The 16,117-nt window shown below is 33.6% G+C and overlaps 2 protein-coding genes across 9 annotated transcripts; one reads left to right on the forward strand and one right to left on the reverse strand.

Moving 5' to 3' along the window:
* Window positions 1–275: 275 nt before the first annotated feature.
* Window positions 276–6,748, reverse strand: LOC112511519. Of its 8 annotated transcripts, none has more exons than XM_025117166.1 (6): window positions 6,410–6,726; window positions 5,661–5,726; window positions 5,465–5,528; window positions 3,025–3,095; window positions 1,848–1,924; window positions 276–417 (listed from the first exon to the last, which is right to left on the reverse strand). In XM_025117166.1, the coding sequence occupies exons 1-5, from the start codon at window positions 6,481–6,483 to the stop codon at window positions 1,888–1,890; spliced, it is 312 nt and encodes a 103-aa protein (XP_024972934.1). In that variant the 5' UTR covers window positions 6,484–6,726; the 3' UTR covers window positions 276–417; window positions 1,848–1,887. The 8 variants fall into 8 exon arrangements, 3 of the variants coding, with proteins under 3 accessions (XP_024972934.1, XP_024972936.1, XP_024972935.1); XR_003069092.1 differs by lacking the exon at window positions 276–417 and adding an exon at window positions 3,923–3,998 and having other exon boundaries at window positions 1,042–1,924; window positions 5,632–5,723; XR_003069091.1 differs by lacking the exon at window positions 276–417 and adding an exon at window positions 3,923–3,998 and having other exon boundaries at window positions 1,042–1,924; window positions 5,614–5,723.
* Window positions 6,749–8,007: 1,259 nt separating this feature from the next.
* Window positions 8,008–15,358, forward strand: LOC112511338 (rhamnogalacturonate lyase B-like). Its single transcript, XM_025116928.1, has 16 exons — window positions 8,008–8,011; window positions 10,681–10,739; window positions 10,812–10,933; window positions 11,434–11,493; window positions 11,576–11,695; window positions 11,770–11,889; window positions 12,007–12,148; window positions 12,253–12,423; window positions 12,501–12,659; window positions 12,778–12,884; window positions 12,975–13,065; window positions 13,166–13,307; window positions 13,805–13,961; window positions 14,038–14,154; window positions 14,394–14,520; window positions 15,051–15,358. The coding sequence occupies exons 1-16, from the start codon at window positions 8,008–8,010 to the stop codon at window positions 15,315–15,317; spliced, it is 1,965 nt and encodes a 654-aa protein (XP_024972696.1). The 3' UTR covers window positions 15,318–15,358.
* The last annotated feature ends 759 nt before the right edge of the window (window positions 15,359–16,117 follow it).

The following is a 16,117-nucleotide window of genomic DNA, read 5'->3' on the forward strand; positions in this document are numbered from 1 at the left end:
TTTATTTTATGATGCCAAGTTTGGAAAACAAAATAAACTGAATATTTATTTTTTTGCCACCTGTTAAAATGTTAATGTGTTCTCAGATGTTCTGAGTATGAAGTTCCCCTTAATTATTTAGGCAACAGTTGTTTCTTTGAGATATAAGTTGGGTTGTGTTGTGACATGAAAGCAAACTGCTATAACAAACGTTTAGACCTCATGAGTCATATCCAGATTACTTCCAGGTTCTATTAGGAGAAGGTTACTATGCTGAGAGAACATCTAATCTAAACAAACCATCGAGATTCTGAAAAAGAAAGAGCACAGGATCTGGAGTCACAGATTGAAACCCTTAATGCCGTAATCAAGGATCTCAACTTTGAAGCCTCCTTTTTTGATGACACAGCTATTGAGGCCGCAACAAGTCCCTTCTCTCTACAAAAATGTCAGCTAGATTCACCTTCTGACACTACCATTGCTTGAAAGATGAATCAAATACATGAAGGGCATGCATATATATATATATATATATATATATATATATATATATATATAAGTTTGTCAAAGACATTTTTAAAGAATTAATGAGGTTAGAAAGACGGCAGAGTGAAATTCTACACTGCTGCAAACTCCCTTTCTTCAACTGTGAACTTGAACTAAATACAACACCTCACATATATTAAAAGGGTAGTACTTAGTAGCTTTGCATCACGAATTGGTTTCAATTTGTCCAACATATAACAGCAGGTTTTTGGCCAAGAGCAACGGTAGGAACAAGAATGATTGTTGATTAACTGTTTGCATTCTCTAATGTATCCATATACATACAAAGCTCCTGTCCAAAAACTAAACTTAAAGGAAGGTGTAGTCTTAGAAGTAGACTGTTCTCTAGTATATATTTTTATTCATATAAAAAATGGCATCAATCATAAGGAAACAGGCTACATGTGGCAGCCACAACCTTGTTTATGTGAACTAACCTTAAACTTGGATCTGGTACCATAAGTTTGAACCAGCAGGCAGCCACAACAGTTCATAGCATGCATTTGAATGGTTATGGCCTTATGTGAAACATTACATCACTATGTACTTAAGCAGGGAATGGTTATGGAGTTATGTGAAACATTAGATCACTGTCACAAATAAGCTGACTCATATCTTAATTTAGAGATCTTAATTAGTAGAGAAAGTGACCAGGATTAGTATGTATCAGATCGTTTATAAAGTGCATATAATATATATGTTATAAATTATAAATTGATGTATATGTTTCCTTGTTAATAGCTTTAAGTTAAATATGAACCATTGATGGACCTGAAACCTTACTATATTTACTTACATCTGGTTTTTTGGATGGAAAACAGGTTGCAGCTTTCAACGGTAAACTTTATCATGGCTGTGTGTCAAAGGCAGGAAGTGAATAGAGTTAGATGTGAAGAACTTTATCATGGCTGTTGTTCACTTTTTGTTTTAGTTTTGGTTTTTTGGTTTGTATAGTAGTGCAGTTCATCTTAACCCTGGGGCCTGTCCTGATGGTTGAGTGGACATGCTTGTTGGTGGGAGTCCCACCTTAGGTTGTAAACATTCTGTTATTTTAATAAAAATTTCAATTTTATCCAAGTGGTTTAAGTCATGAATGTAAATATGTTCTGTTTTCCATATTCATATTCAACTCAAAGATTTATTCATGTTTGCAGACATAAGGTTAAAGAAAGGTTGGTTCATATGGAGTCAACCTATTAATCGTTGGATATGAAGATTTTGTTTAGTTTTGGTTCTAATTTTCAGATAAGATGTCATTACTATGCAGATGGAGTTCGAGTCAGTTAAGCAATTGAATATGTGGTTATTTGAAATTGCATTATCTGAATAATCGCTTCCTTCAACTTCAACTGTGGGTCGAAATCAACCACCAATAGTAGCAAACCAGCAAGTTCTTGAACTGCAAACAAAGTCAACAGAATCTCATATAAATAAAAACTTTTCTAACAAAAATCATTCAAAGACAAAACATGAATGACATTCATCTAAACAGATTCATGACGACCCTTAGAACCTTAAAATCTTCAATCGGATGAAAAATGGTAAATGCTACATCAATGTACCAACCCATATAAATAAAAAAGATCAAATACGAAACTTCGTACCTTAACAGAATCGAAATCTCTTTTCATCCGACTCCAGATCTCTTTAGAAAAGCTTATTATTTTAAGTTATATTTCTTATTTATTTTTCCTGCTAATTCTCTCATATTAAACAGGTGATCCCTGGTGGTTACAATGTATATGTAACAGGCCTCTCTGTTTTCAACAAGTGTCATCTTAAACTCACATGATGACACCCTCCACATCCTCAAAGATTACTTACAGACCTAAAGGAGGTTTCCTTAACCATGATGCTTATGCTGTCCAATTATATTGATAGAGCAATGCAGCCACTTCAAACATCAAAACCTTATATGTACAAATACATATGCACACACACATCAAGATGAATACAACATATTCTGCTTCTGTTTTTGTTTCTGTGTGTGTGCATAACTCAATCATGATGGTAATACAACAGTGCATACATGATGGTAATACAGCAGGCACATGGGGGATGGGTTCAAATGAAATCTCAAGTAAAGGGCTGTTTGGTTGTTATTTTCTGCACAAGTAAAGGGTTGTTTGTCACATATATTTGTATACACATATAGATTTGTAGAATTTTGGGTAAAAGGTGCACAAATAGTTGAAACATCAAAACCTTATATGTACAAATACATATGCACACACACATCATGGCTGAATATATATATATATATATATATATATATATATACACACACACACACAAACATATGTAACAGGGCTGTTTGGTTGTTAATTTCTGCACAAGTAAAGCTTCAAGTTACCTACAACCACTAAACAAGTTGGAATGATGGAAAATAGCATGTCAAACATGATTTTCACATAATTGTTCCATAAAACAGCAATGCTAAAACAAAAGCAGGTCCTGTTAAGTAGAAACAAGACATATAAAGGTTTGTTTGTTAAATACCTGGGGTGCAGAGGAATTGCTAGAAGAACCTCTAACGATGACAAGTAAGATGAAATGGATGAACGATTTAGCTACAAAAACAATACAAGAGCCTGAGTTACTTAAGAGGGTTTAGTTGTGAAATACTTGCTGTCTAAACAGACAACCAATTGTAGGACACACATTTTACTCGAACTCAAAAAGTAACTGCTAGCACAACAATTGATAGCAGCCTGCTGTGATACCACTTCATTAGACCCTGTATAGTGTAATTGCTATGCTAATTGTCATAAGGATGCTATGCTAATTGTCATTAAGGTTAATATATTAAGAACCATCTGGATGAGGAAAGTTCATGGCAGCATATAACAGCAGCTTTTAGACAGCAGGCAGCAGGAGACTTGAATAAAGTCTGCCTTTTTAAGCTAACAGCCATATGCTAAAGTCTCAAGACTCTTGAAATCGTTTTTCTCAACTCTTGTATGGACTACATGTTCTTCATTTGATTAATCCTCTTTAGAAAAGCTTATTATTTTAAGTTATATTTCTTATTTATTTTTCCTGCTAATGCTCTCCTATTAAACAATAGGTTGAAGCCTTGAAGGTTATTGACAGTACACTTTGTAAACTAAACCATCTCCCAAAAAATCATATTTAGTGTATGTAGACTTAGGTGCCATTTACCAAACGCTTACCCGGGTAAGCGCTTACCAAGTCATTTACTTTACCGGATGAATATGACAAGGACTAAAAATCTTACCCGGTAAGAGCAAAGGCAAGAATCGAGTCTTACCCGTTAAGTGAGGACGAGGACTCTTACCATGTGTAGCGCTTACCGGGATAAATTGTTGCATAGGATGCGTTCTAGTGAATAAAATATTAATTACTCTATAAGTACGCGATAAATGTTGAATTTTACCGGGTAAGTGTTTAGGTAAACGGCCCCTTGGTTGTTTTCAAGGCATTTAGATTAAAATAGTATGAGCATTGAAAACCTGCCATGAAGAAAATGAAATCCTTAGATGAAGACAGATGAAACAATAAGTTGATGAATATTCAACCATTTGAATAAATGATGAAATGGACAATGAATATTCAACCATTTGAATAAATGATGAAATGGACAANATGAATATTCAACCATTTGAATAAATGATGAAATGGACAATGAATATTCAACCATTTGAATAAATGATGAAATGGACAAATTTCCAGTAGAAGAATATAGCATTACTTTGAGTTTTTTTTTTCCTACATCATTATGACTTGTTACATATTTACACTGCATATTTTTACGTTTATCAATATTTGAGATTTCAAATCTACCACAAAACTATTGAAATAGAAGGTTTGGAATTGAAGTGATGGCTTCAAATTTCAGACTGATTTTGCTAAACTTAACAAAGTAAACAGGACGTAAATGCTTTAGCATGATTGAATGAATGTAGGAAAAATTTCTTGTTATCCTTGGAAATGTGGCTGTCAGGCAATTTGGTTATGCACGATACACTATCCTAACAATAACAACAAAACCAAAAAGAGTCGATAATCAAGGCCTAGTGAGCTCCATCCTGAGAGCAAGCTTCAAGCTCTTCGACATCCTTGAATTACCTTATTATTCGTTACATCAGCAGTTATGTGTCATCGCTTTATTCATCAATCAACTTATGATGTACTAAATTTACTACCTTTCACCTTGCAACTAATAAATATGAAATAAAGATTCACAATATAGATAGTCATAGAAACTTTTACATTCACAAGCTATAATATAGAGTTGCTTTTGTAAGAACTCAAACAGAAAGACTATATATAATATGAATCACGTGATTACATTAGCAGTTATCACATAATTAACCTGCATTTATCAATTTCATTATGTAGGATTTCAAGCAGGAACAACAACCTGGCTTTATGTTTATGTAGGATTTCAAGCAGGAACAACAACCTGGCTTTATGTTTATGTAGGAGTTCCGAAACTTAATTAAGAGTCACTCGTATGATATTTTCCTCATTGGAAAGTGTGGTTTACGGATCAGGATTCAGGAAGTAATTCTAAGGAGAAAAACATTTACAATGAACAAGAAAGTGAACATTGTGCCTGTGAACAAGAAAGAGTATATGTCACATTTTATGATCGAGTACACATAATTTCATAACTTGGATAACAAATGCAAAGATTGATCACTTGTACTTTCAAAACGTAAAACTGATATACCAAATTTCATCACCAAATTCTTTTTTGTGTACTTGTTAAATGGGCAATGTGAATATCAAACTTTAGATCTGAAATGCTAACAAATCCAAAGATTGATCACTTGACAGAAAAGACATTCCCATAAACAGAAGGTTCAAATTGAAATATTATAATTCAAGAAATACATACTAACACCAGTTCCCTTGTCTAACACCATATTTGAAGGAATAACCACCTGAAATGGAATTGCATCTAAAGTCATACCTTTGGCGCTATTGGCTTTTCAGGTGAGCTCCAACCGCCTAAATCGTCCGAGTTACTCTTAGACCTGTTGTACCAACCAAAAAGAGTATATAGTATTCAACAAAATCTAAAACAAGCGCACATACAAGACGATTGATTATAAAACTCACACTTCAAATAAACACCACCTGAAATGGAATTGCATCTAAAGTCGTACATTTGGGCTATTGGCTTTCCAGGTGAGCTGCAGCCGACTAAATAGTCTGAGTTACTCTTAGACCTGCTATACCAACCAAAAAGAGTATATAGTATTCCACAAAATCTAAAACAAGTGCACATACAAGCCGATTGATTATAAAACTCACACTTCAAATAAACCTAGCATTATAAAATCAGGAAAACCCTTATAAGACCAAAGATTTGTACAATGTGCATAAATATGTAATGCGTTTGGGTTTTGCAGGACTAACTGTGGGTCTTAAAATGACTGTACAATGAAGTTTCTTCTTTGTATGTAGGTGGGGAATGTATACGCACAGTTTCTTTAGCCTTTAACATTGTTTCTTATGTACAATTTTAACCTTTTAAGGTTGGACGGATGATTCTTCTAGTAACTTAATCAATCTAAAGTGCATTACTATGGTTAAATGTCAATTAATTAAAATGTACAACATACACACATAACCAAAATCCAATTAAAGACATTTATGAACAGCACTAACAGGAAACCATCTTCTGAACACACAACCATATTTCTAAGTGACATTTGAGAAGTTGAAAATCTTTGTGGCTAACAATGCGTGATTGACTGATTGTTACACAATGTACCAACCCAGATAGAACGATCCTAACAGAAAAGTTATAAGCTATTAAACAATAATCATTCAAAACAAGAACAATTCCAGAAGTCATTAATTTTGACACCCTAAGAAACATAAAAAAAAATTGAAATAAGAAACTTCGTACCTCAAAATCCCTATACTGATAGTAGCAAATTCTCGAACTGCAAACAGAAAACATAAATCGAAATCTCTTTTCATCCAACTCCAGATCTCATCCTTATAAATATCAATCGGTTTTACGGATAGGAGAGATTAGGGATGGCGAGAAAGTCGAATTGGCTTTAGGGATAAGATAGAAATCAAAATCAAAATCTATCTCATAATATGTTTGAAGCGATGAAATCGATTTGGGTTGGAATCGATTTCATCAAAATCTCTGTTCATGGGTTTGAAAATCGATTAGGGATTGGGTTTAGATTAGGGATAGCGATAAAATGGGAGAATTTGTTTTAGGGACGGTGATAAGAAGGGATTGGGTTTTAGTGATATGGCTTTAATAGGTTGTACTATCAGCAATAGAGGTTGGTTTTAAGTAATTTGACATTAATTGGTAGTATTATATGCTTAAAAGGTTGTTTTTAAGAGTTTTAGTCAAATGTTTTATAAGATAGTATATATATATATATATATATATATATATTGTTGATCCTCTCTCTCAATGATTTGATGATAATCTCTTTTCATTTATACGAAGTATTTATGTTTCTGTCTTTTCAGTTCCAGCGATCTTCACTGAGCCTGTTCAGTGATCGCTGAAGAACTTGTATTGTAATTCAATCAGCGACAGCGATACTTCAAGAAGACAACACTCACACCAAAGAACCTTCAGCCAATGTCGAAGACTGAAACTGAAGATTAGAGACCGGCGAGTACGTGATCTGAAGCGGTACTCATTGATTACAAGTCTGTTTACATATGTGGGAAGACTGCTCAAGCCTCAGCGAATACTGAAGAGACCTCCAGGTTATTCCAGCTTTCAGCGATCAAAAGAAGCTGACAAATGCACGATTGTTGTTGTCTTGTCTTTATACACACAAAGAACAAACCCATACCCTTTCTAAATGTTAGTACGGTACGGAGCCGACTAGTTGACTCTATTACCCACCAACTTTAGGTAAGGATGTCTACTCATGAATAGGCTTTTTGTACTATTCACTGTAGCAAAGGACAATCATTCCTCTTAAGGCTTGACACACACTCTAACCCTACCACATAGCATTAAATGTGCATTTAATGCAATGAGTATAAATAGAAATGTTTCTTCTCCATGCAGAGTGTGCGCGCAACACACTCTCTTAACCTAATTCTTACTTTGAACATTCTTGAGTTTAAGTAAAGGAACCCTTCTCTACAACATATCTTTTCTTATTTGCTAAGACTTAGTGTGTAACCAAAGATTGTTTAGATAGGTTTTTCTTACCTTATCTTTCCGCAAACAGCCTTGTAAATTTGTATTGATCTTCTCTTATCAATATACATTTTAAATTTGAAAATATTGTGTTTGTATTCATCTTCCCCTTCTACAAACTGTTATACATTTCTTGTTGACCATTACGGGACCAACATATATATAGAGAGAGGGGGGGGGGGAGAGGGGCGGGTTAGATTACAAACCGCCTAATTCGTGAAAACTATGCAAACCATTCTCGACCAATAGAAAATTTTCGTTTTTTATTCTTTAAATTTTAATAAGTAAGGATATACTTGTTATTTTATAGTATAATGGGTAATATTGGAAATGATTTAATTATTTGTAATATGGAAACGTAAATATAGAAACCGTTTATATGAAAGGTGTAAATCAATTGTTTTTAAATATAATATTAGAAATGATTTAATTATTTTTAAATATGGAAAAGTAAATATAGAAACCGTTTATATGGAAGGTGTAAATCAATTGTTTTTAAATATAAAAGGGTGAAATAGTGAAGTAGTTGCATACAATGAAGAGGACATATTAATATAGTTTCATAATGTGAAACAGATTCATACAGTGAACCAGATTCACACATATGAATAAATATTGTGAAATAGATTCATACAATGAAATACATGTTCATCTAGTTAAGAAATACATATAATACAGTGAATCAGATTGATACAGTGATAAAATAATGTTTTTCATACAGTGAAATAGTTGCATACAATGATGACATAGAGTTTCATACAGTGAAATACAGTTTCATTTAGTGAAATAGTTGCATACAATGAAGAGGACAGTGATGAAACGCAGTTTCATATAGTGAAACAGATTCATATGGGTGATTTGCAGATTTTACCCTTTTTTAAATTAAAAATTAAACTTTTTTTTTTAATTTTCTAATATAACACTATTTAATCTTGACCACTAATCAAGAAAATGGATGGATGAGATTGGTTTGTAGGGTTTTCACAAATGAGGGTGGTTTGCAATTGATCGCTCCCCGCTCTCTCTCTCTGTACACATATATATATATATATATATAATATATATATATATATAATATATATATATATATATATAGCTATAGAATACATAGGCATAGAAGTCTATTTTGAAGAGTATGTTGGGGTGTTATTCCCTAGTTGTAACTTGAAATAAGCATTGGGTCTTAATAAGCAACAAGATGTGGACCTTTGAAGTCATATAATGTAATTTCTAAGTGAATAAACTTAACTATATAATTATGGAGTTCTCAAGGTAAAGACCTATACTGTTGATGTTGGGAACCCCACATGTAAGAAACTTGATTTAGTTGACCTTGTTAATTCATTAAACTATAAGACCCGTAGAGGGTTGATCTTAATGATTGGTCATTTGTTACTGATGCTTATATAATATTGAACTGTGGCCTACTCTTGTGTTCCATCACGATTAATGCAAATTGTATCTCCCTCTTCATCTCCGGATGGTTTATGCCCTTCTAGGGGTAAGCATGAGAAAAAAATGTACAATCGATTTGATAAGGTTATGTTTTTTGTTTTAAAATTTTATAGCTTTATTCAATAACTGTTTGTTCTCACTAGAAATTAAGCCTAACATTTTTTCTCAAATGAGGTGTATATCAGGTTCTCTTACCGGTGGGGCTCCGGAGGGTTGAGTGGAGCATTCGTGCCGGTGGAGGCACTTTTGGGAATTACATCTTTGAGCGTATTCGTGGAGTTACTAGATATTTTTCTTTTAAGGATTTTACATCTAATCTATACTTCAAATTAGTAGATTATTAGGTTGTTGACTAGCATCCTTTATTCAGATGTAACCATTATTGGGTGATTTTATATTTACTAAGCTCTTTTCCCGTAAGTATTCGGTTTAAATTATCTCTTATTTTAGGGGTGTTACAATTATATTTAGGATCTTGCCAATTGTAATGAGGGTTTGGAAGAATCACGGGTTTTTGGTTGTCATATTGATCTTTCATTCAAATTGTTCGAAAAAACAAGTGGATATTGTAGAGTAAGATTATGGGGAGTCTTTCATGAAGGTGAAGGAGAAACATCACGGTTTTGGCTTTGTCGTGGTCATATGTTATTAAGTACTAGTTGCAAGAGCATTCGTATCAATATGAGTTTCAACCCAAAAGTAGTTTTTCCCGACCACGTTTTTTGATAATATACTATCAATTGAATTTTTATATATATCTTTTATCAAATCACAAAAAATCACTATCTAATGCACATGTGGATAATCAAAAACTAGAAAACTGATTGTATCTGAATTACGTCTTAGAAAACATCATATCATTTCAACCACTTTTAATCATATTTTATGCAATGGATATAGACCATTTTTTTTATTGCACTATAAAACCTTAATTTAAGCCATTTTTTTAGGAAAATACATTATCTTACTACATCGAGTTTTATAAATTGAATTTTTAACAAAAATATCAATTTTTTAGGTATCCGGTTCGACTTGTACGTATCTTAAATAATCCTAGAAAACATCCACGAAAATCCCCAATAAATTGGAAAATAAAAATGATGGTTGAAAAAATGTGCAACAGTTGAGGTTGAATTAATAAATAAATCATCAGCAATAATTACTATAATAAGTCAGTTTCGTATCCTGAAATTTGTTGGGTTAAAAAGAAACGCTCACGTTTGCTTAAAAGCTATAATTTTCCTACCAAACAAAATGTGGCCATCAAGTAAAGACGTCATAAACTTATCCAAACGATCAACTTGATATTTTGAACACATGTCTGACGTTCGATGGTAGGAAAGTTTTACTTTAATCATATGTGAATGGAAATAACACATGTAAGGAGACTTGAAAGGCACCTTCCATCAAATCTTAAAGCAACCGCTCACCACATCCACTAATATATCTTACCATTTTTACGAACTCCAAATAACCAAAAAGACACCTCATTTATAGCTATCATTAGTGTTATATTTGGGTTTGTGCATAAGTGTCGAGAAAGGGTATAATCGCAACGATGGGAGTGAAAATACATTTCCGAAAGCATCATGTACGTATTCCTTCATTGATTTATTTGATTGTATCTGAAGTTGAAGGCTTAATTAAACGTTTTATAATGTAGGTGGTTTTGGATAACGACATTGTTCAACTGAAGTTAACAAATCCGGGAGGATTTGTAACTGGCGTAAAGTACAACAACATCGATAATTTGCTTGAAGACCATAACGATGAATCAGATAGAGGGTAAATTGGCGTTGGTCGTTATTTACGATTCATTTCACTATAACAACTCATGATAATGCGAAACTGACTTGTGGTAGCCATAGTTATGTTCATTTTTTAGAAGTGTCGTATGAGCATATTTTTTACAAGACAACATTTTTATACGATACTTTTTTTTTTAAGTAACGTCATATAAAAAACTATTATGACGATTTTATTTCAAAAGTATCATAATAAAACTTGTTAGGACATCCAAAACTATTTTACTACCTTATTATAATATATTTACAATTGACATATAATTGTTTCATCATCATATAAACTTAAGTTTTATAAAGAAGTCTATTAAGACATTTAGACAACATTTGGCTTTGCATAAAGCCGATATTGTTGTAGCGTGTCGCAAAGCATCAGGATCAACGACAATCAGAACCGTCACAAATACACCTGTATCATCTTCGCCTTAGCATTGTACTTAAAGTAAGTACATCATATGTTTACAACCTTCTAAACCTGTGTAGGTATTGGGACCTCGTTTGGAGTTCGGCCGGAAATCTGGGAACGACCGGTACCTTTGAAAGGTGACTCTTTCTCTCTAGCAAGGCTTTCGAGTAACATTCTCCATGCTAACTCAAAAAGGTCATAACTTTTGCTATAAAACAGGATCGAAGGGACAAGTTGTGAGGTTATAGTGGAAACGGATGATCAAGTAGAAGTCTCGTTTTCAAGAACATGGGATTCGTCTCTTGAAGGAAAGCACGTCCCATTGAAGATCGACAAAAGGTGATCATACCCGTTAGCTTCTTATCGGTTTTAAGAAAATAATGATGATGATAATGACGATAGAAACTTGATAGGTTTGTGTTACTTCGTGGTTCTTCGGGTTTCTACTGCTACGCGATTTACGAACATCTGGAAGGATGGCCTGGTTTCAATCTTGATGAAACCAGGATAGTGTTCAGACTCAGAAAGGACAAGTAAGCATCTTTCTGATCCCTACTTGGTTTCATCTGATTACCGTCCATTCACTTCAGATTTGGACGGACGGGGCAGATAAATATGAAAGGATAACAAAATCCATGATTTGCATATAGGTTTCACTATATGGCGATGTCCGATGACCGACAAAGGTATATGCCTTTGCCTGATGATCGGTTGAATGATAGAGGTAAACCTTTGGCTTATCCTGAGGCAGTACTTCTCGTTAATCCGGTGGAACCCGAATTCAAAGGAGAGGTAATAAAACGTTTTTCCATCAACGTTACTTTCACATAAAAATAGTTCGCTTCGTGGTTGTTTTTATTCCTATGATTTATAGTTTTTCGGTTTTTATGATACAGGTAGACGATAAATATCAATATTCGTGTGAAACAAAGGATCTAAAGGTCCATGGATGGATATCCACGGATCCGGCTATCGGATTTTGGCAAATTACATCAAGTAATGAGTTCCGAACAGGCGGACCTAGGAAGCAAGAGCTTACTTCTCATGTTGGCCCGATAAATCTAGCTGTAAGAGCAACTACATTTTTCGCATCAACTACTTAATTTCTTTTGCGTTTCGAACCTTATTCTTTCGCGAAATGCAGATGTTTGTTAGTGCTCATTATGCCGGAAACGATTTAGTTATCAAATTTGGCGAAGGTGAGCAATGGAAGAAAGTTTTTGGTCCGGTTTTTATGTATCTCAATTCGACGACCTCCATGGGAGAAGACCCTCTTACGCTCTGGAATGATGCCAAGAATCAGGTATTTGCAAACTCAGTCGTTCTGTCCAAGAATCATTAGGTATTTGGTTCGTGGACAGAAAACAACCACATTCTTTAGGTATAGTAAACCAGTGTTGCTAATTTACGATCATTTTCAGATGCTGGATGAAGTTGGAAAATGGCCCTACGATTTTCCAGCTTCGAAAGATTTCCAGCAAGCTCACGAACGCGGCACGCTAAGCGGTAGATTGTTTGTACACGACAAGTATAATCTCTAATCTTTTTTTTTCACCATTTCAACAAAAAGAATCAAACACAAATTGAGTGTGTAAACTTTGATAATGCACGTATTCAGGTTCATTAGCGACGAAAACACACCTGCCATTGGTGCGTATATCGGACTAGCTCCACCAGGAGACCCCGGATCATGGCAACGGGAAAACAAGGTGAGTTCAAATGCGAGAATGATCGAAATCTATGCCAAGTTGCAATCTCTTTTATTCGAAATCAGTAATCAGAAACACTTTATATATCTTGTGCATATAGAGCTACCAGTTTTGGAGTAAAGCAAACGATGAAGGCCATTTTTCGATTCAAAACATTTTGGCTGGCTCATATAATCTATACGCTTGGGTTCCTGGATTCATTGGCGACTACAAAAACCCTACCACCATTACCATCACACCAGGTGCTTATCTAATTAATCTCCATATCTCGAAACCAACATGATGTATCTGTGTTATGTCTAAATGTTATAATAGATTGTTTTATAAAACTTATAATAATAGAATCGGAACCACACATTTGCCTCCTATGGAAAAATGTTTATAATAAGTTGATATGACGTTTTTCAGACTTTCTAACAATTGTTTTGTAACACTTTTGTTCTCTTAGTTTTTTATGACATTATTTGAAACATATTTTATAAAAACGAGGGCTCATGTAGAGGACACTTTTCAAAATTCATATGGCATCTCTCAGAAGTTCCCTACAAAAATTTGTAAAGATGCCCAAATCTATATGTTCTAATATCTTCATTATCGTAATACATATGATGCATAATTATTCTAGTCTTATAAAACAATCTATTAAGACATATTTTAGGCATATTTGACATCTTATATATAAAGACGTTTAAAATTTGTTGTAGCGATGTTTGAACAAAACTCGATATATTTTAAGCAGGCTGTGAGATCGAAATTGGTGATATTGTTTACGATCCCCCAAGAGACGGCCCAACGTTATGGGAGATCGGAATACCCGATAGATCTGCTGCAGAATTCCACATTCCTGATGCTGACCCAATCTATACAAACCAGTTTCTTGTCGACGATCCTAACAGGTGTCACCAAGATTAATTGCAATTTGAAAATGAAATTGAACAACAAAAGAGACTTGAAATATCATCATTTGTGCAGGTTTAGACAGTATGGATTATGGGAGAGATACACAACGCTGTATCCTGATAGTGATTTGGTTTTCACCATCGGTGAAAGTGATTACAAGAAAGATTGGTTCTTTGCACATGTGAACAGGTTTCTATTTTAATTAGTTTCTTTCAAAACAATGTCAACTTTTCTATTCTACATTCAATTTGCAAGACAGAGAAACTCGTTATTCCCTTTATTATTATATATAAGGATAAAATAGTTATTTGATTAATTAAAAAGTGTAAAAATTACGTATCTCGTGTGTCTTTTTTCATTATAGACGTTAATATATTGTGGAACGGGGAGTAATGGCATTAAAATTTGTGTTTACCTTCGTTTCACAGGAAGAAAGATAATGGTGACTATGAAAAAACGACATGGACGATCAAATTCAAGCTTAACGACGTTAGCAAGAATGGAACTTATAAACTGAGATTGGCTCTAGCATCCGCACAAGTATCTGATCTACAGGTATTCTAATTCTTACATATGATTTTCAACAACATATTGACAATTTATAAATATTTATATAAATTCCTTTAATACCCATCTCACGTACGTTATCAATAGGAGCTTAATAACATCTACTAAATTTCAAAGCTAGCTAGATACAGACTATCAAACATGCATATATATATATATATATATATATATATGTAGGACGAAAATCCCAAATAACATTTTTAGAAGGGTTCTTCTTGAAAAAGATCCAAAGGGGCTTCATATATGCTCAATGGAATCAAAGTTGGGATATAACACCACATACGGACTCCACACAATACTCTTTTGCCTCTAGGGCATGTATAGTAGAAGTCTCATATTGGCTAGACAGGAACCATCAAACTTGTATGGTTTGATACAAATATAGGAAATTACCATCTATATTCTCATTTTCATTCCCTTACAATAAACCTAGCGTCCCCTAATTTTTTATGCAAAATAGTTTTGTATCTTGAACAGTAATATTAGTATCAAGATGTTAACTAAGTTTTGATTTTTAGGTTCGAGTTAACGATCCAAACAAGGAATTGCCATTGTTTTCAACTGGAATAATTGGAGGAGATAATGCAATTGCAAGGCACGGGATACACGGGCTGTATTGGTTATTCAACATAGACATACCGGGAACGAATCTGAACTCTAATGGTGAGAACGCCATTTATTTAACACAAGAGATCATAGGAACCCCATTTCGTGGAGTGATGTATGATTACATTCGTTTAGAAGGACCGCCTCCTTCGCAATCCATTAGTCATGTATGTATTTAATTAACGTTTATGTTTTAAATAACGTGAATTATTTGTGTTTCATTTTATTTTCTCAATTCAAACCAACGATTTAAAACTTCTATTTAAAAGTTATTGAATAATAATCAAGTGTAGTATACAAAATCCATTGGATTCTTTTTCTATCTCTCTCACGACAAATCACAAACATGCAACATAGATGATACAATTGTAGTTGTATGGCGTGGTTTGTATCTGATCGTTATGTTTAACAAAAAGAACATGCATTGGATTTATTTTAAACGATTAATAATGCTAAATATTGGATAAATTAGAAAATACTAAATACATATAGGAGTTCACTCTTTTTCGGGATTCTTCTCATTCTTCTTTGGCACCTAGTGTAGAGATCGGACGTATTTGGCCCCCAAAGGGGATTACACTTTTAGATCCACGGGGAAATCCATTTTGGATAAATTAGTAAATACTACATACACATAGGAGTTCGTAGATGATTAATTCGAGAGTTGGTTTTTAAAGACCACACTTATCAGTTGCCATCAATGCAATTTTTGTAACTCGTCAGACATTTTTGAAACCTATGAAACCGAAATCTTCAACTTTGCCTCGATTAGAAGTCGTTAATCGGAAACGATGGTTTGCATGCTTTTAGGGATAGAAATTTGAGTTTCTAATAATTGTTGTAGACTTTTCTTTACTCCCAATAACATCTTACATTACAACAAAATTTAGTGTTTGAGATGTTTCTATAAAATGTTTTATTTAAAAAGTGTCACATAAAAATCAAATATTATTATAAACATTTTTTAAAGTGCTCCATA

This window comes from Cynara cardunculus (genome assembly GCF_001531365.2).
Source record: "Cynara cardunculus var. scolymus isolate 2C chromosome LG 4, CcrdV1, whole genome shotgun sequence".
NCBI classification, from domain to species: domain Eukaryota; kingdom Viridiplantae; phylum Streptophyta; class Magnoliopsida; order Asterales; family Asteraceae; genus Cynara; species Cynara cardunculus.